Below are 14,913 nucleotides of genomic sequence, written 5' to 3'. Positions count from 1 at the left end.
GTCCTTTTTGTGTTCTTTGACTGAGGATGGGATGTCAGTGGGCTTCTGCCAGGAGAAAGGTTTTCTGGCTTTGCCAAGGTATGCCCTTCCCTCTCTCTCATGTGGAGCAAGGCTCTAAACCTGCTTGTAAATAGTGAGATAACTGTGGTTTACCCATAGCCGGGGTGTTAGGTGCACTCAGCACTGCCCTGACATGCCTCTGCCAAAGCCCAATAGGAGTGTAATTACCTGAGACTGGGTCAGCACTTTATCCTGGGTAAAAATACCTACCTACTTATAGAAGAGGACTAGAAAGGGCAGCTCCATGTAAAGGGAAGCCTGTCTTCACACATCCAGCCAACTGCTCCTCTATATTGTGTAATACTCTGGTAGTTTCTCCACCGCTACTTCATACAAGTCACGTAGCCCTACTTAAGTCTGGGGACTCTCAGACAAACCTTTCCATCTTCTTCTGCTTTTACATGGCTGCTAAAGACTGACCTACAGATCCAATATTCCGTTCTCTACCTCTAACTGCAGTCGACTTTCAGCCCAGTACCTTTCCACACTCACTGTATTCCCCTACTCCGCCTCTTTCACACCACATCTGTCTCTCTGCCCTCCGAGTCAAGGACAGACAGAGCCAAGCAGACATGCAGAGGACAGCTCTGCACCAATCAGGAGACAGAGAGATCTTGTGTCAATTAAATGGTATGTGCTTATGCCGCAAATCACAGACACATGTTCTTTTTTTCCCTCCCACCCTGTGGCTGTTGCCTCTTTCTCCACCACCTAATGCAGCATAATCATCCTCATTACCTAATGAGACCCTACTGTATGCACAAACTCTTTTTTCTCCCCCTCTCTCTCCCTTATATAAAGAGTATAAAGAGCAGCAACATGCTAATACAAAATGACATAGTGGATGCAATACACAGAGATCCGAACTTGTACTACACTATCAACAGTGTGGCTCTCACTGCCACAACACTGTAAAGCCTCTAATGCCACAGTAATACTATTGTAGTGTGTATTATCAACGGGACAGTGAGCACTGAATTAGGTTGGCAGCTGGGGAGGGAGAACCCCCTCATTAGCTCCCTTCAATGTATCTACTTCCCCTAATCTCTTACAATAACATAATCTCTTTAAAAGTGCTGCAGCCTAAGTCCAATCTGCCTAAAACCTGACACGTGATTGAGGTCAATCCCCAGTAAACCCCAAACTGTGGGGTCCCAAGAACTCCATACATGACCCCCACTTTTCTAAGTTGCTGTACAGTATGTGCAGGTATTGCACATGCAAAAGGGAATATGTCAAACATACACTTGTGCCCCGGACCCAGTGGAGTTTGTTTCCTTTTCACAGCCTCTGTTCTATCTAACCCTGGTAATAGAGAGCTGTTTTTATTTTTCCATAGTGTCTCTTGACTCCAAACCACTTACAGATGTTGGCAGCGGGGAGCATTGTGGCAACTCCAAACGAGGAAATCTAAATAGAGATCAGGCTGTAAAATAAAAAAGGAGGCTTTGAGAAAGAGAAAACAAGGGGAAAGAAAGAGAGCAATGGCAAGAATGGTTGAATGAGTGAGACAAAGCAGGAAGCACTGATTGGGCATTAGTAAAGTATTAGTAGAGGCAGAAAAAATACTTAGCGGGCATGTAAGAGCTGTAATGTGATGTGAAGGCTGCTTTTTGTGATTTGTTGGTGTAAAACACTATTCTGCCTTTTGTCGCAAAATCACATCCTCTGATTTGTATCACAAACAGCAGGCAACTCTAGTCATAAGTACAGAGTCTGGTTCACATTTATAGCAAACTACTGCAGCTTTTCAATAGTTGATTATGAATCATCTTAAAGTTATATGTGGTTCAAAACCGCAACTTAATTTTCGCATGTCTACTTGCAGCGCTCTTGGCAGTTTTCTCTATTAAATACCAGCAGTAGTATAGAGGAATATATGGGCATAACACTTACCAATTGGAATTCACCTACTGGGAAATAGTTTGGCTGGGTCAAGCGGAGGTTTGGCCAGGGGACGGTGGTGGTAGCTCCCTCCACCTGTTTTACGGGAAGTAGCCTTGCCCCAGTGGATCAGAAAGGAAATGTGTTGAAATGCCACATCCTGCTCCTCTACAGCTTATGCTTATAATGTCCAGACACCTCCTAGGGAGAGAAAGAGCTGAGAGAGAAGTGGCAGCGTGTCTGTAGTCATACCACTACCTACACAGTGATTGGGAAGACGAGTTACCTGTCTCTTCCTTTTTTCCTCTCTTCCTCCCTCATCCTTCTCCCTCCCTCTGCACTTTATTTATTAATGGATCCATTCAATTATTTACCTCACATCTTACAGCGACAACAGGCCAGAGCACAGTGCCGTGGGTAGAGATGATACAGTACACATGCACGATGCACGCTGACAGGGCTCATGTAAGGCAGTGCAGGTACCATAAGTTAAACATCTACTGTGTTCTGATTAATACAAAATAATGCCTACAGACATTTTAACCAAACTGATTGTTTTTTCAAGGTAATTTGTTAATTTCATCTGTGCATTGCGATTCATATTATTAATTATGTCTATTAAATGTCAGAAACTTTGTTGTCAGAGAATAGTGACAAGGACTAGTCACATCATAATTTGTCAAACCCTAAAATCACATCTTTGTCTTATAATTTTTTTTAAATCTCAGGTCCAATTTGTCCAGTACTCAAATATATCAATTAATCATGGTATAACTATGGTATACAAAAAATAAAAATAAAATTTGCATATGTTACTCTCTAATTCAGCATATTTGTAATATTTTCATTATCATGAAGTTCTAATAATAGTATAAAATATAGTTACAATTAGTTCCGCTTCAACACACATAAACAAAAAAATGCTTTTTAAACATTGAGGCATGATTATTCGGCAATATAATCGTATATTACTCACTCAGGATGTTTTTCTTCACTATGACACATTTTTCATTTAGTACATAGACTTTGAACTGCATGTGCTTATATTGCAGTTTTGCTGCTTTTAACTGAGTGAAGCATTTGAATTTCCAGTAGAAGTCAGCAAAGTTTAATGGCAGCAAGCATCTTCCACATGTCCTGATGAAATGGTGTGTATATCTTTAAAAGTCACTACACTTCCCTGTTTTCAGTAGAGGTTGATGGTTCAAACGTATCATTGACCGCTCGGTGTCTGCTCTTATCTTCTCCTTTTGGCCTTATCCCTGCAGCGGCCAGACATGGATCAATCCCACCTGGAATTGGGTTTCACATCCCGGAAGCAGAGATGTACACATGGGTCACTTTCATTGACTCACCATGGCCACGGCCATAGGTATCCATCATACAGACCATTGACTGATCGTGACCATGAAGGCACAAATTCATCATGAAAAGAGGCTGCGGTGGGTGAGGTCAACGGAAAACAGCAAGTACTTCTCGTTTGCAACCATGTGGAAATGGAGGCTTTTGAGATATCATCACGTATGTAGGTGTGTTACAGTATAACATGAAGATTTAATTATAAAATATTTTGCTGTGGAGTTACAGTCAAGAATTGTGAATGTATTTATTGTATGTAAATTTATATTTTATGCCAGGTGAGATTTCCTGCAAGTAACCAAAAACTATAAAGAGTGTCAGTGTATTTCGTTGATTTGCATATGTGTGTATGGCACTGTGTAATGGATATACACGATATAAAATATCATTTTTTGTCTGAATTTCTATATTGTTAGTTAGTGATGGGATTAATTGTGTGTAACTGTCTAACAGTGTGTATCTGTGTTTTTGCGCGTGTGTGTGTGTGTATGGGGCATAAATGCCGAGTGCGAATAGATAATAGACATAGTGATGCTGTCTCAACCGGGAACTTCAGATGGGGCTGAGCTCAGCTGAGGATTGGAGGGATAAAGGGAAAGATTGAGAGTGAGATGACAGCGAGAAGAGTAGAAGACGATGGTGGAGACTGACTGTTAAAGGGTCCATTGTGCTGAAAATTGAGGTTCAAACAGCCAGTCTGAAGTCAGCCAGTCACACAGAGACACACCTATGAGATTCACTGAATACTTGCAAAAGAGAAGCAAGTGTTTTTAACGCTAAGGAGAGTCTGACAACTCTTAACAATGCAAAGTTAAACATAAATAGATAAAAACTAATCAGAGCTACTACTCTCATTGTGTTTGTATTGGTATAGTTAAATGCTAAAACACACACCCACGTACACAGATGGAAAAGCCCTCTCAATAGCTAGTTCGTGCTCTCTAGTGTGAGTGTGTTGCGGGGCCCTTGGGAGAAGCTTACGTTAATTCCCCAGGAAATCATTGTGATTTAGAGTAGCACAAAAGTCACTTCCAATGAAATCCAGTGTGGTGCTGGTGTGGTGGTTGGCTGGACTGTATGGGTGAGTGTACATGTATCTCTGTGTATGTGCACACAATAAAATTTCTATCTAAATGTAACATAATGCAACAAAATGTTTAACAATATATCTTGAATGAAGCAAATATGGTAAAATGAGCAAAAATACCAGCTCCCTTTCCTATTCCAAATTATGCAAGATGCAAATGAGTCCATGGTGTATGAGGTCTTTATGTGAAGAGTTAGCAGAAATGAGTTCAGATGCTTCAGAGGTTTTGAAATACCTGCAGCGGGGCTGAGTCTAATGTTTGGAGAGTTTCTAAAAGCCTCTGGCCCACTGTAGTTGACTGGAGCTTAAAAACATTTTGGTCCAGGCGATGAACAGAAGCAGTCCAATTTGGGGGCTACAATCCCCAGGCCTTTCGGTGCATGCGGCTGCAGTAACAAGCAGCTGCAGGTGGAGGCAGAGAAGGCTGAATGCAGATAGGATCTCTGTGGGGGGGCGTGAATGTGTGATTGGAGACTAAAATCATTACAGTATGCCTGGTCACTGTGTCCTTGGCTCTTCCGTTGAGCTGAGGCTGATGCTTTCCTCTGCTTTGCCCCTCTCCCTTTTTCTCTCCCATATTCCTTTTACACACTCAGTGTCAAGAGATCACAACCAAAACATGCTCTTTTTTTAAATGTCATTTTGACAATTATTTCAAAGATTTACAGCATAGTTATAAAGAGTGGTCACACAATCGGAACTAGAGAAGAAAAATGTTTCATATACACATATACACTAGTGGATCCATTTTTTTGTATTGATTCATAAATTAATAAAAGCATCAGGATTTACTTTATTCAAATTGTGTATTATTTACTGCTTAGAGATTTATGGTGTCATAAAAATAATTCTAGCGGAATCACTGGCAACTTTTTTTAGTTGTTTGTTTGGAAATTATGCTTGTTTGATTTCTCTGAAAGACCTTGGTGATAGCTTTCAAACTCTTCCTCTTTCACTTCTGTTTGTCCAGCTGAGTGTCAGCGTGCGTTCTGAGTTCTAAAGTCACAATGCATTATTTTGCACTACACAAAATAAAGTTAATTCTGGCTTCTGTGTGCCGGCCTTACTCATCCACACAGCAGGTTTTATATTCTAAGAACAAGGTGAAAAGGACCCCCCATAGACAACTAAGTACTTGTTCTGTGGGTTATTATCATAACTGTAAATATATAGTCCCCTTTCTCCTGGTTCACCCCAGCTGTACTCATGCCCCCAGGCTGCAGTGACTGTCCAAAGAGAGAGAGAGAGAGAGAGACAGAGAGAGAAAGAGAGAGAGAGAGTAAACTAGAGTCGCCTTCCTTGGGTCTCATTGGTTGATTCTCTGCCTAGTGGTTTTGTCCTTGAGAATGTGCAGACACGGGGCAGATAATGTTCTGACACCAGAAACTCAGAAACTCTAGACCGGGACCAGATCAACACTTACTCTTTCCTTCTTTTGCTTCTCTGCTTCTATTGTCATACTATCCGCACATGCAGGTTTTTGTGCGTCGAAATCACAAATGTGTTTTCATACTTCAGGATACACGGTTAGTTGTAAAGCAAATCCATATATTTTTTGGGCAAATTAGCATGTAGCAAAGACTTCAGACTTGTACGATATTGCCAGAGTGACACATAGCAATCATAAAATCCATAAATGTTAACTATAAAATATCACACCCCCAGGCGCGTACAGAGGATTATTTTGAAGCTGGGGTCTGGCTCGGTGGATTAGGCTACAGGGTAAGACATTTTTTCAGACCCAAATTGTGTAACAGTCAGTCGGGTTGAGCCTCTAAGTGTATTCAACGCCATGCCCACCGGAAATCAAAATTTATTTTACCACTTCACGTAAATCTGAGATTTTCATCTCTCCGTCGGTGTGTTGCAAGGTCAAAGATCTCCTTTTACCTCGCTCCTATGACGGTGGGGTTTCTGCAGAAGTCAGCATGCCAGCAGAGGCCAGCAGCATGTAGAGGAATCTCCCTGCAGCGCCACATAAACGGCCAGAGCCGCTGATTTAATCACAGTGGGCCAGCGGGCTTTGATCCAAAGTCCCTGTATCATTGTTAAGTCCGAGTGTAAAGACAAATCGAACGCACACTTTTTAGAGGGCGGAGAAATCAGTTTTAAGTGGAGAAAATAATTTCCCTAACGCTCTGCATGACTTTCTGCGTGTGCAGCTGAGTGCAGGGGCTACAATTAACTAACTTTTACCATTTCTTTTGGTAAGTGAGTGTATTCTGACTGCAGTGTGTGGGATTGTTAATGACTGATAATATGTGTTAATATGACTCACTCCGCCAGTGTTTGTCACCATATCACAGAGATTTTCTTATGGCGGTAGAAAAAAAGTCCGAGAGATAATTATTGCCATTTCAATGACTTTAATAAGCAAAATAGGAAACAATTTCTTCCAAAAACGACAAAAAATAAGACAAAACAGAAACCAGCCTGAATGGAACAGTTCAAATTTAAGTGTTTACCATTATTCATATAAACAGGATTGAAAATTGATCCCCATCATCGCAAAGTACATGAAATTGGTGAAAACATAACAACAACCCGCTGCTGCAGTTTCATTTCGATTTCAACACAGTTGAATCAGTAACAAACCAAAGATTGTTAAATGCGTGACTTTTCAATAATAGTTTCAAATGCAAGCACCATGCTTATTCGATATGATCTGACAGTTTGTTAATTTAAATCATTAAAATAAAAACTTTAACTATGCATCTGGCCAGCAGAACCAGAATAATCAAATAATAATAAAACAGACAAAAACATATTACGTAACATACATAATGTTTTCATTTTGAAAATTTGCACAACCTGAATCCCCTTTTTTACTGACCGGCAGAAAAAAAATCAGGAAAACATATAGAGCATTAAGAATCCAACTTTGTATTAAAACGCTTGCGTTATCCAATTATTAACTCCACAAGCAAGTTTGTGCACTTTTTCTGAAAATTATCTAAACTATAAAAGGTTAATATTAGGCCCAGTGGTGATGTGTTATACAGATGATCGCCAATAGAGAAGTTTTGTTTGATTTTGATGTGGTTTATAATGAGTTAACAGAACTTTTTTTCTGAACACACACAAGCCACTTTGATTTGAAAAAGACACAGAGCACTAACCCACGGTGTGTGTGTTAAACAATATGTAAGAAAACTTAAATAACCTCGCCTTGTTGTACACTGACTGCCATTTGGGTCCAGTGATACTGTGGCCACACGTTTGTCTCCTCAGCATTACACAACGTGTGTCCAAGTATTACTCTAAAACTTTGCACACATCATCTTATCTGTAGTATCATAGTATGTTATCCTGGAGGGAGGTCTGTACAAAATTCAAAATGAAAACTTGCAAATCATTAACCAAAAGTGCACTTGACACACACCGTTTTTTCTATTTAAATGCAACTGAAAAATGCACTCCTCTCTGAATCAATCCCTCAAATAATAAAAACAAAAACAGAAAAATAAATGAAATAAAAACGTAACACGATTTAAGAAAGAAGTTCAAACCAGCCTCTCCAGTCTTGTTGTGCAGTTTTGCGGTTGCATAATATTTACAAGCCCAAAGAAACCCACACCATATGATACTGCACCGGCAGTCCTGCTGTTCAGTCCCCGCTGCATTTCTCTAACCCCCCAAAACTATGGAGAAGCGCAGATCCACAACATGCTCTTAATATACACGAGAAGATGAAAGTACAAAATAGAAATTATTACCGTACATGTCCAGCATGCAGGATTAATATTTAATGCAGATTTTTTGTGTTTGTTTCAATATATATTCGAATATAACTAAGCAGGCAATAAATCAATGAGATGTTGCATAAAATGCCCCCCTCCCCCCCTGTGACGGGTCAGTAGACAGAAGTTAAATTTGCATAAATCGGAGTGTTGCTTTTGGAGCTTTTTCTCAGATTACGGGCCCACTTGTCGAGTGTGAGTCTCGTGTGTTGCAGGCTGCGAGGCCAGGCCTACTTGTTGTTTCACAACAAAGTCATCGTGTTGGAGAACAAAATTACAACACAGCTGGTCTCGACGCCATCCCACTCTACTTACAGATTCTTAAAAAGCTGTAGCCTCAATGTAGGAAAAAAAGTTCATCAGCCGATCCACTTTGAAGAAGAAAAAAAAAGTCTCTTCACTACAAGCAACTAATCTACAAAGATGCTGCGACTGATCAGACACTCTACGTTGCTCTTTGTATCTCAGTTGACACGTGGATGGAGGATGGATGAGAGATGATTTTATATGAGAATACTATTTGATGGATTATTCTTCTAATATGAATATAATTGTTACCATTATTACTATAATAATAAACAGTATGGGAGGTGTGGATTATTATCTGTTCATCAGCCAGTCATTCGTGGAGAAAGGAGAGGGGTAGGGGAAAGTTTGTTGTGAATGGGTTTCACAAGAAAAGGCTATGATAACTCACATGAAAAACTCAGGTGATGAAGGGTTGTCACTGGTCGAGCCAGCCTCGCGGTAGCCGCTATTGGCCCCTGACCCCGTCAGTTTCTCACACTTGAGTTTGTAGGCGTCCCTCTCTCTCGCCAGCCGGCTGATCTCTGCCTTCAGCTGCTCCACCTGGTTCATCAGCTGCGTCTTCTCGTTCTCCAGCACGTGCTTCTGCTGCACCCGCTTGAACCGGCAGGACTGTGCGTAGCCCCGGTTCTTCAGGGTCCTCCTCTTCTGCTTGAGGCGGATGACTTCGTCCTTGGTGAAGCCCCGTAGGTGTCTGTTGAGCTCCCTCACCGACATGGACACGAGCTGCTCGTCGGAGAAGCGGTCCTCCACGTTGAGTCCGCCCCCGGAGGTGTGGTGTGCCCCCGACTGGCTCAGGTGGCCGTGCGGATGGTGGTGATGATGGTGGCGATGGTGATGGAGGGCCTGGTGGGACTCTGGGGAGACCGGGGACGGGCTGTCGGGGTCCTGGCTGTGGTGATGGTGATGCTGGCTGTGTGGGTGGTTGTGTCCGCCCGGGTGCCCGGACAGTTCCTCTGCGTGGTGCGGGATGCCCCCCGCGTATGGGTGGTGGTGCTGCTGCCCATGGCCGTGGTGGTTGTGGTGGTGATGTGGGCCCCTGTAGCCCTCGAAAGCGCCTTGCTGCTGCAGCTGTTGTTGGACATGCGGAGGCGGAGGGTGGCCGTGAGCCGTGGCTCCAATCAGGGCCTCCACTGCGTCCTCTGGGGTCAGGCTTAGCGTCTGCGGGTCTATCTGCTGATGGTACCCGCTGTTCGGCATCCAGTACAGCTCCTCTAGGTGGTTTTTCTGCTCCGTGGGACTGAAGCTGGGCGAGGAGGGCACCGAGCTGCAGGGTGTACTGATAGGGGTGGAGGACACAGAGCCTTGGGGTTGGAGACGATTACAGTGACGCACACCGTTGCGCTCCAGCCCGGCCAGGCCTTCCTTCTTCACGTCAAACTTCATTAGGTCAAAATCATTGACATATTCCAGAGCCAGAGGGCTGCTGGGTAGCTCCGGGCCCATACTCAGCTCAGCACTCATGTTGCTGTCGCGACTCTTTTGCAGATATGCAAAGGTACTTGAGAGCGTTGCAAAAACTGACTTATTAACCAGCGTCTCTTCTCCCCTTTCTTGTTTCATGCAATAGTTCTTTTGGCTCCTCCACCGCTGTGCACTGACTTGCTGTAGCATGAAACACCGTGTGATTGGTGGAAAAGGGAAAACGAAAAAAGTAATGGAGGAAAACTTTCAAACTAATGTCCTGCACACGGTTTGCGTCATATAGCCTACTTCTGCTGGAATAATCTGGCAGAGAGACCAGGCAGGAGGTAGAAAGCAGTGCGTCTCAGTGCAAAAAGTAAGACCTCAGTCCCTTCAGTAGAAGTGTAATCGAAAAAAAAAAAAAAAATTAACATAAATAATAGGAATAAAAGCAATACCACGTTTGTTCGCTGTGACGGGCACCAGTCCTCGTTGCAACTTCTTGGTTGTAAGTCCCTTTTTTCTCCAGGAAAATAAAAGGAGCAAATAAGCGGAGTAAATAGGGCGTCTGATTTTCGCTGAGAAGCAGCTTTTCCAGCTCTGCACCGCAGAGATTCAAAGGCTCGCCTCTCTCACTCTCTCCCACTCTCTGATATCCAGCAGACTGCGCTTGCAGCCAGCCGGCGCTTTATCCTTATAGCGCACCGTGACGTCGAGCTGAAAGGCAGGATCCGGAGCGCTGAGTTCTCCAATGGGAGCGGGACCCTGCTTCGAAAAGAGAGAAAGAAAAGGAGGAGGAGAACGTGCAAGAGGAGGGATCACAGTCCAGTATTGACAGTCAGCTGACCAACACCCCCTAAAAGCAGAAGGTGGGAAGAAAGTGGAGGCAAGAGAGAAATGCCTTCACTTCACGGACACCGTTCGCAGCTCCTGTGTCACACGTCGCTCCTTGTCTTTAGACACTTCCAGGTCTCAGTGAGAGTAATGAGAGACACTTGGTGCTTTCTATACCCCCGCCCCCCCAAACCCCCTTTGCAAAGTGGAAAAGAATATAAGCTGTTTCCAAATGAACTTTGTATCATTTTCCAGAAAATAAAACAAAGACATGGGACACAGTTGCCTTAGTTTGGTGGCAGAGTCACGTTTGCACGGTTAATTCTTGAAACATCTGATTTATCTGATTGATTAGCTGATCTCCATCAAGTTTACAAGATAATCAGTCACAAGTGTAAAGTATAACTGCCCAGCTAATAAAGCTCGACAAAGTGATATTTTATCACAGTTAATGAAATTGTTGCAATGGTGAAAAGTTTTCAGCAAGGTTATTGTTGAATTTTCACAGGTTATTCCGCTCTTGCAGCCAAACACACACACACACTCACACACACACTTGGCTTTCACAGACAGATTTCGGGGGTTAGACTATATGATAAACCGCAATGGAGGCTCGTGTTAAAACCATACACCTATAGTTATTGCTCAAACTTATGTTTGTGATCCTCTGTACTTTGGTGACCTTGGTGCACTGAAATTATATTGTTTAAAATAATATTGCTGTGGCGGCACTACAGCTCTTTGCATGCGTCTGTGTTACAATCGTTTCAGCTACGTGTATTTCTCTTTTGTAAGAGTGAAGTTGACTTATTTCAGAGTCTGTTATTACTCCCAGATTCCCACATCAGGCTCCTTTTGGCTCGGGCAGTTTGTTTTACAGCGGGCAGCATCACAACAGAGGAATCACCAGAAAACAGGCTCAAGGCCGCCCCTGCGTGGCCAGCACATGAACCGACAAAGCTGGTGTGAAGCCTCAGATATAGATTTCCTTTTATTTTGCTCTCGATTTTCATCTCGGCGTTAACTGTTCGTTTTAAAATGTCACGTCCTGCATTTATGACAGAAAACAATTCATCTTAGTCATTTGCGTCTCATAAACGTACAGCGTCACATGTTTAATCGTCTCACTAACAGTGACTAACAGATAGTTTGGCCAAAACAGGATCAGATGCTCCAGGATGTGTGCGTGTGCCACTGAGCTGATGGGCGCTTTAATTGTGCGTGCGTGGGAGCACATGTCTCATTTCCCTGCAAAAAGAAACTGCTTGTAAATGAGTCGATTTAAAGGATCGATTAGGATTATCATTTCCTTTCTACCTCATATCCACGGTTGAGTACAGCCTCGACCAGAGCCTATTGATCAGGCTGAATGTAAGTGGAGGCTGCCAAAGATGCGATCCGATAAAGACGGCCTTATTTGTTTGTCTAAATTCCTAATTAGTTTGAACTGTGCAGCAATGTCAACTAATGAACTCTTAATCCATTGCATGTCGTAGATGATAACTTATAGTCTCACTATCCTAATTTCGTTTAGATTATTAACATAATTCCAAGATACAGTTTAAACAATTAGAGCACATTTTCGAACGCAGCTGTAAATTCGACATAAATTATAAAAAAACATGGAACGATGGAAATATATATACTCTTACATTTAAAATCATAACATAAAACAACCATCAAACATTTTATAAAAAATATTTACTCTTTCAGAAGGCAACTTTCAGGCAAACATCTTTACGTGAAACAATGTATTATTATTATTATTATTATTATTATTATTATTATTATTATTATTATTATTATTATTATTATTATTATTATTATTATTACATGGCGCCTACATTATGTCAAACTAAAACTCCATCGTGATAATTGGCTAATTTTGATAAAGTGCACTTCAAAGACTGAATTTATTCAATGTGATTTGTAGTTTGTACACACACCTAACTTTTTCTTTTACAGAGCGCCCGGACCTCGCTCTGTAACGATGCAATCAAATGCAAATTTAAGGCAAATCTCTATCTCATGGAAAACCAAAAGCGCGCACGTAACGTCGTCCTTTTGAAAATTTCCTCAACCTGCCGGTGAGCTCCTCAGTTCTCAGCTCCAACTTCAAAACGCCCTGAGCGAGTCGTGCCGAGCGGAGTCGAGCCGAGCTGCTCTAAAACCTCTTCCCATCGAGGCCGACCCGGCGGCAGCCCCATTAGGTCGTAATGCTCTCTAATATAGCCCGAGTCCACTGTCTAATAGATGCAGGCAGGCCGGCCGGCGGCTTTCCCCCTTCAGTAATAACGGGCTATAATGGAGAGACGAGATGTAAAAAAGCGTCCATGTCAGCAGCATATCGGTGGTTAATGATCTATTAAGTGATCCATGTGCTTATGGACAGCGAAAAAAAGTGTTGATGCTTGCTTATTCGCCACTAATGAGAGTCCCATCCTACGGATTTTAGGAATGAATAACAGAAATAAAATCACCTTTAAAATGTTACATTTAACAGCTGACGCGTGGAGGCTGCAGTGGCTGCAGAACTTCCCACTGCTCACATCTCACACCTGCAACAGGCCCGCTGGTGTCACACAGGAGGCCCATGGTCTGCAGGAAGAGACATGATTCCCCTCACAATAACGGATTTCTCATCCATGCATGTGCACCTGCGCTCCGGACGGCTGAGCTGCACTGCCAAGGCCCGTTGGATGTGGGTGAACACAAAAACGTCGCCTGTCTTGGAGGATACAATGACCACAAGGAATACTTTAAAAATATATTTTATCCAGAATCAGAGTTTATGTCTCACTCTGAGTGTTTTGGACGTCTGGCGTGCGCAATGATTAACTGTAATGGTTTCGTCGACCAACACTGGAAAATCCTGCAGAACCAAACAGAAGGTATCCGGGCTGGGAGGCCTATGACAGGGAGAGTGAGAGATGGGGATGGAGAGACTGTGCTTTCGGAAGTGTTGCTTTGATGAGCTTTGACGCAGAGGGGAGAAGAGAGACGCGCAGAGCTCGTGCAGCCCCCGTTTGAGCTTTAAAAAGTTTTACTCACTGCCGCTTTCAAATACAGTAACTACTGATTTTAAACGCAAATTGAGTAACTTTTTAATGTAATGACTAATAAATGTGAATGTGTTTCCCTCACTACAATATAAAGATGCCAAATGCTTTATGTTGTAGCTGAAGTTATGCAGGTTGAGAGTAAAACCTCGAAAGGGATTCAGTGATCCAAGTTTGTTCTGGCCTTAATACAGGACTCAATCGAGAAAATATATAATTAAAACAAATTTAAACCTATTTTAAATGCGAGTTAACATTTTGAAAGTGTGTGTCAACACTTTAACTGTATAATCAGTTTCCCTACACTGGATCGCAGCTCGTGAACAGGTGTTTCAATTCATTTATTTACCCTGTTTTGGGCATAAAATACCAATAGTGCCGTTACGACGTGTTTAAGGCAACATTTGTTTGTCTTTAACATTTCAGGTTTCTTGCTCATACAGTGGCCGCTTGTGCATCACTTATCCAACATCTTCCGTTCAGTGCACTTGCTCAGACATTCTTGTTTACTGCAGGCTGATCGATTATCTCTGTGAAAACATGTATTATTAACATGGGTCGTCTGTGTAAACAGGCAGACTCCAGCCCCTGAAGATCCCCATCAGGGATAACTGACTGGGGAGCCTTTCAGGAAAACAAGGGTTGAGATGAGTGGAGATTCTGGCTGTCCGAGTTATATATAAAAAAAAAAACAAAAACATCGTTTTAACAGTGAAAGTCAAGTGTTTATCTTCTTCACGCTGTCTTCCTTATGCATAGATCTACTTTTGAAAGTCATTATTCTCCAGCAGTGTTATCTCAGCTGTTACACTCCCACTTATTGCCCGGCGAGAAGGAAGTTGCTTTTGCAGAATAAATTACGGTTTATTTCTTGTGACAGGGCGCCTCTGGTGGCGTATTCACTCATTGCTAATAGTTTGACGTGTATCATCAGTGACATGCAGTGTTATTTTGGCACCAACCCCACGCAGACAGTTCCAGAAGCAAAGTAATTTAGTGTTTTTTGAAATGACAGTGAGACAGTGAGAGGACATAAAAATATGATGGTAGGGCCAAGGCATAATTGTAGGCCTTTTCTGAGATTAGATGTCTGTGATTGACATGTTGTAAATATAACAACAAATAAATGTCAGTTGGCACTGTACGGGCTCAATCCCAGAAGAAAAAAACTATAAATCTG

General features: G+C 42.4%; 1 protein-coding gene across 1 annotated transcript; it reads right to left on the bottom strand.

Moving 5' to 3' along the window:
- Positions 1–6,736: 6,736 nt before the first annotated feature.
- mafba (MAF bZIP transcription factor Ba) lies at positions 6,737–10,516 on the bottom strand. The gene has a single exon (XM_067527402.1). The coding sequence runs from the start codon at positions 10,048–10,050 to the stop codon at positions 8,824–8,826; it is 1,227 nt and encodes a 408-aa protein (XP_067383503.1). The 5' UTR covers positions 10,051–10,516; the 3' UTR covers positions 6,737–8,823.
- Positions 10,517–14,913: the final 4,397 nt, after the last annotated feature.

Source organism: Channa argus, chromosome 13, assembly GCF_033026475.1.
Source record: "Channa argus isolate prfri chromosome 13, Channa argus male v1.0, whole genome shotgun sequence".
Taxonomy (NCBI): Eukaryota; Metazoa; Chordata; class Actinopteri; order Anabantiformes; family Channidae; genus Channa; species Channa argus.
This window is presented reverse-complemented; position numbering and strand designations above follow the sequence as displayed.

Bases quoted from the DNA above. Each gene is read 5' to 3' on its own strand.
- mafba (XM_067527402.1), bottom strand. From the start codon at position 10,050: ATGCTACAGCAAGTCAGTGCACAGCGGTGGAGGAGCCAAAAGAACTAT.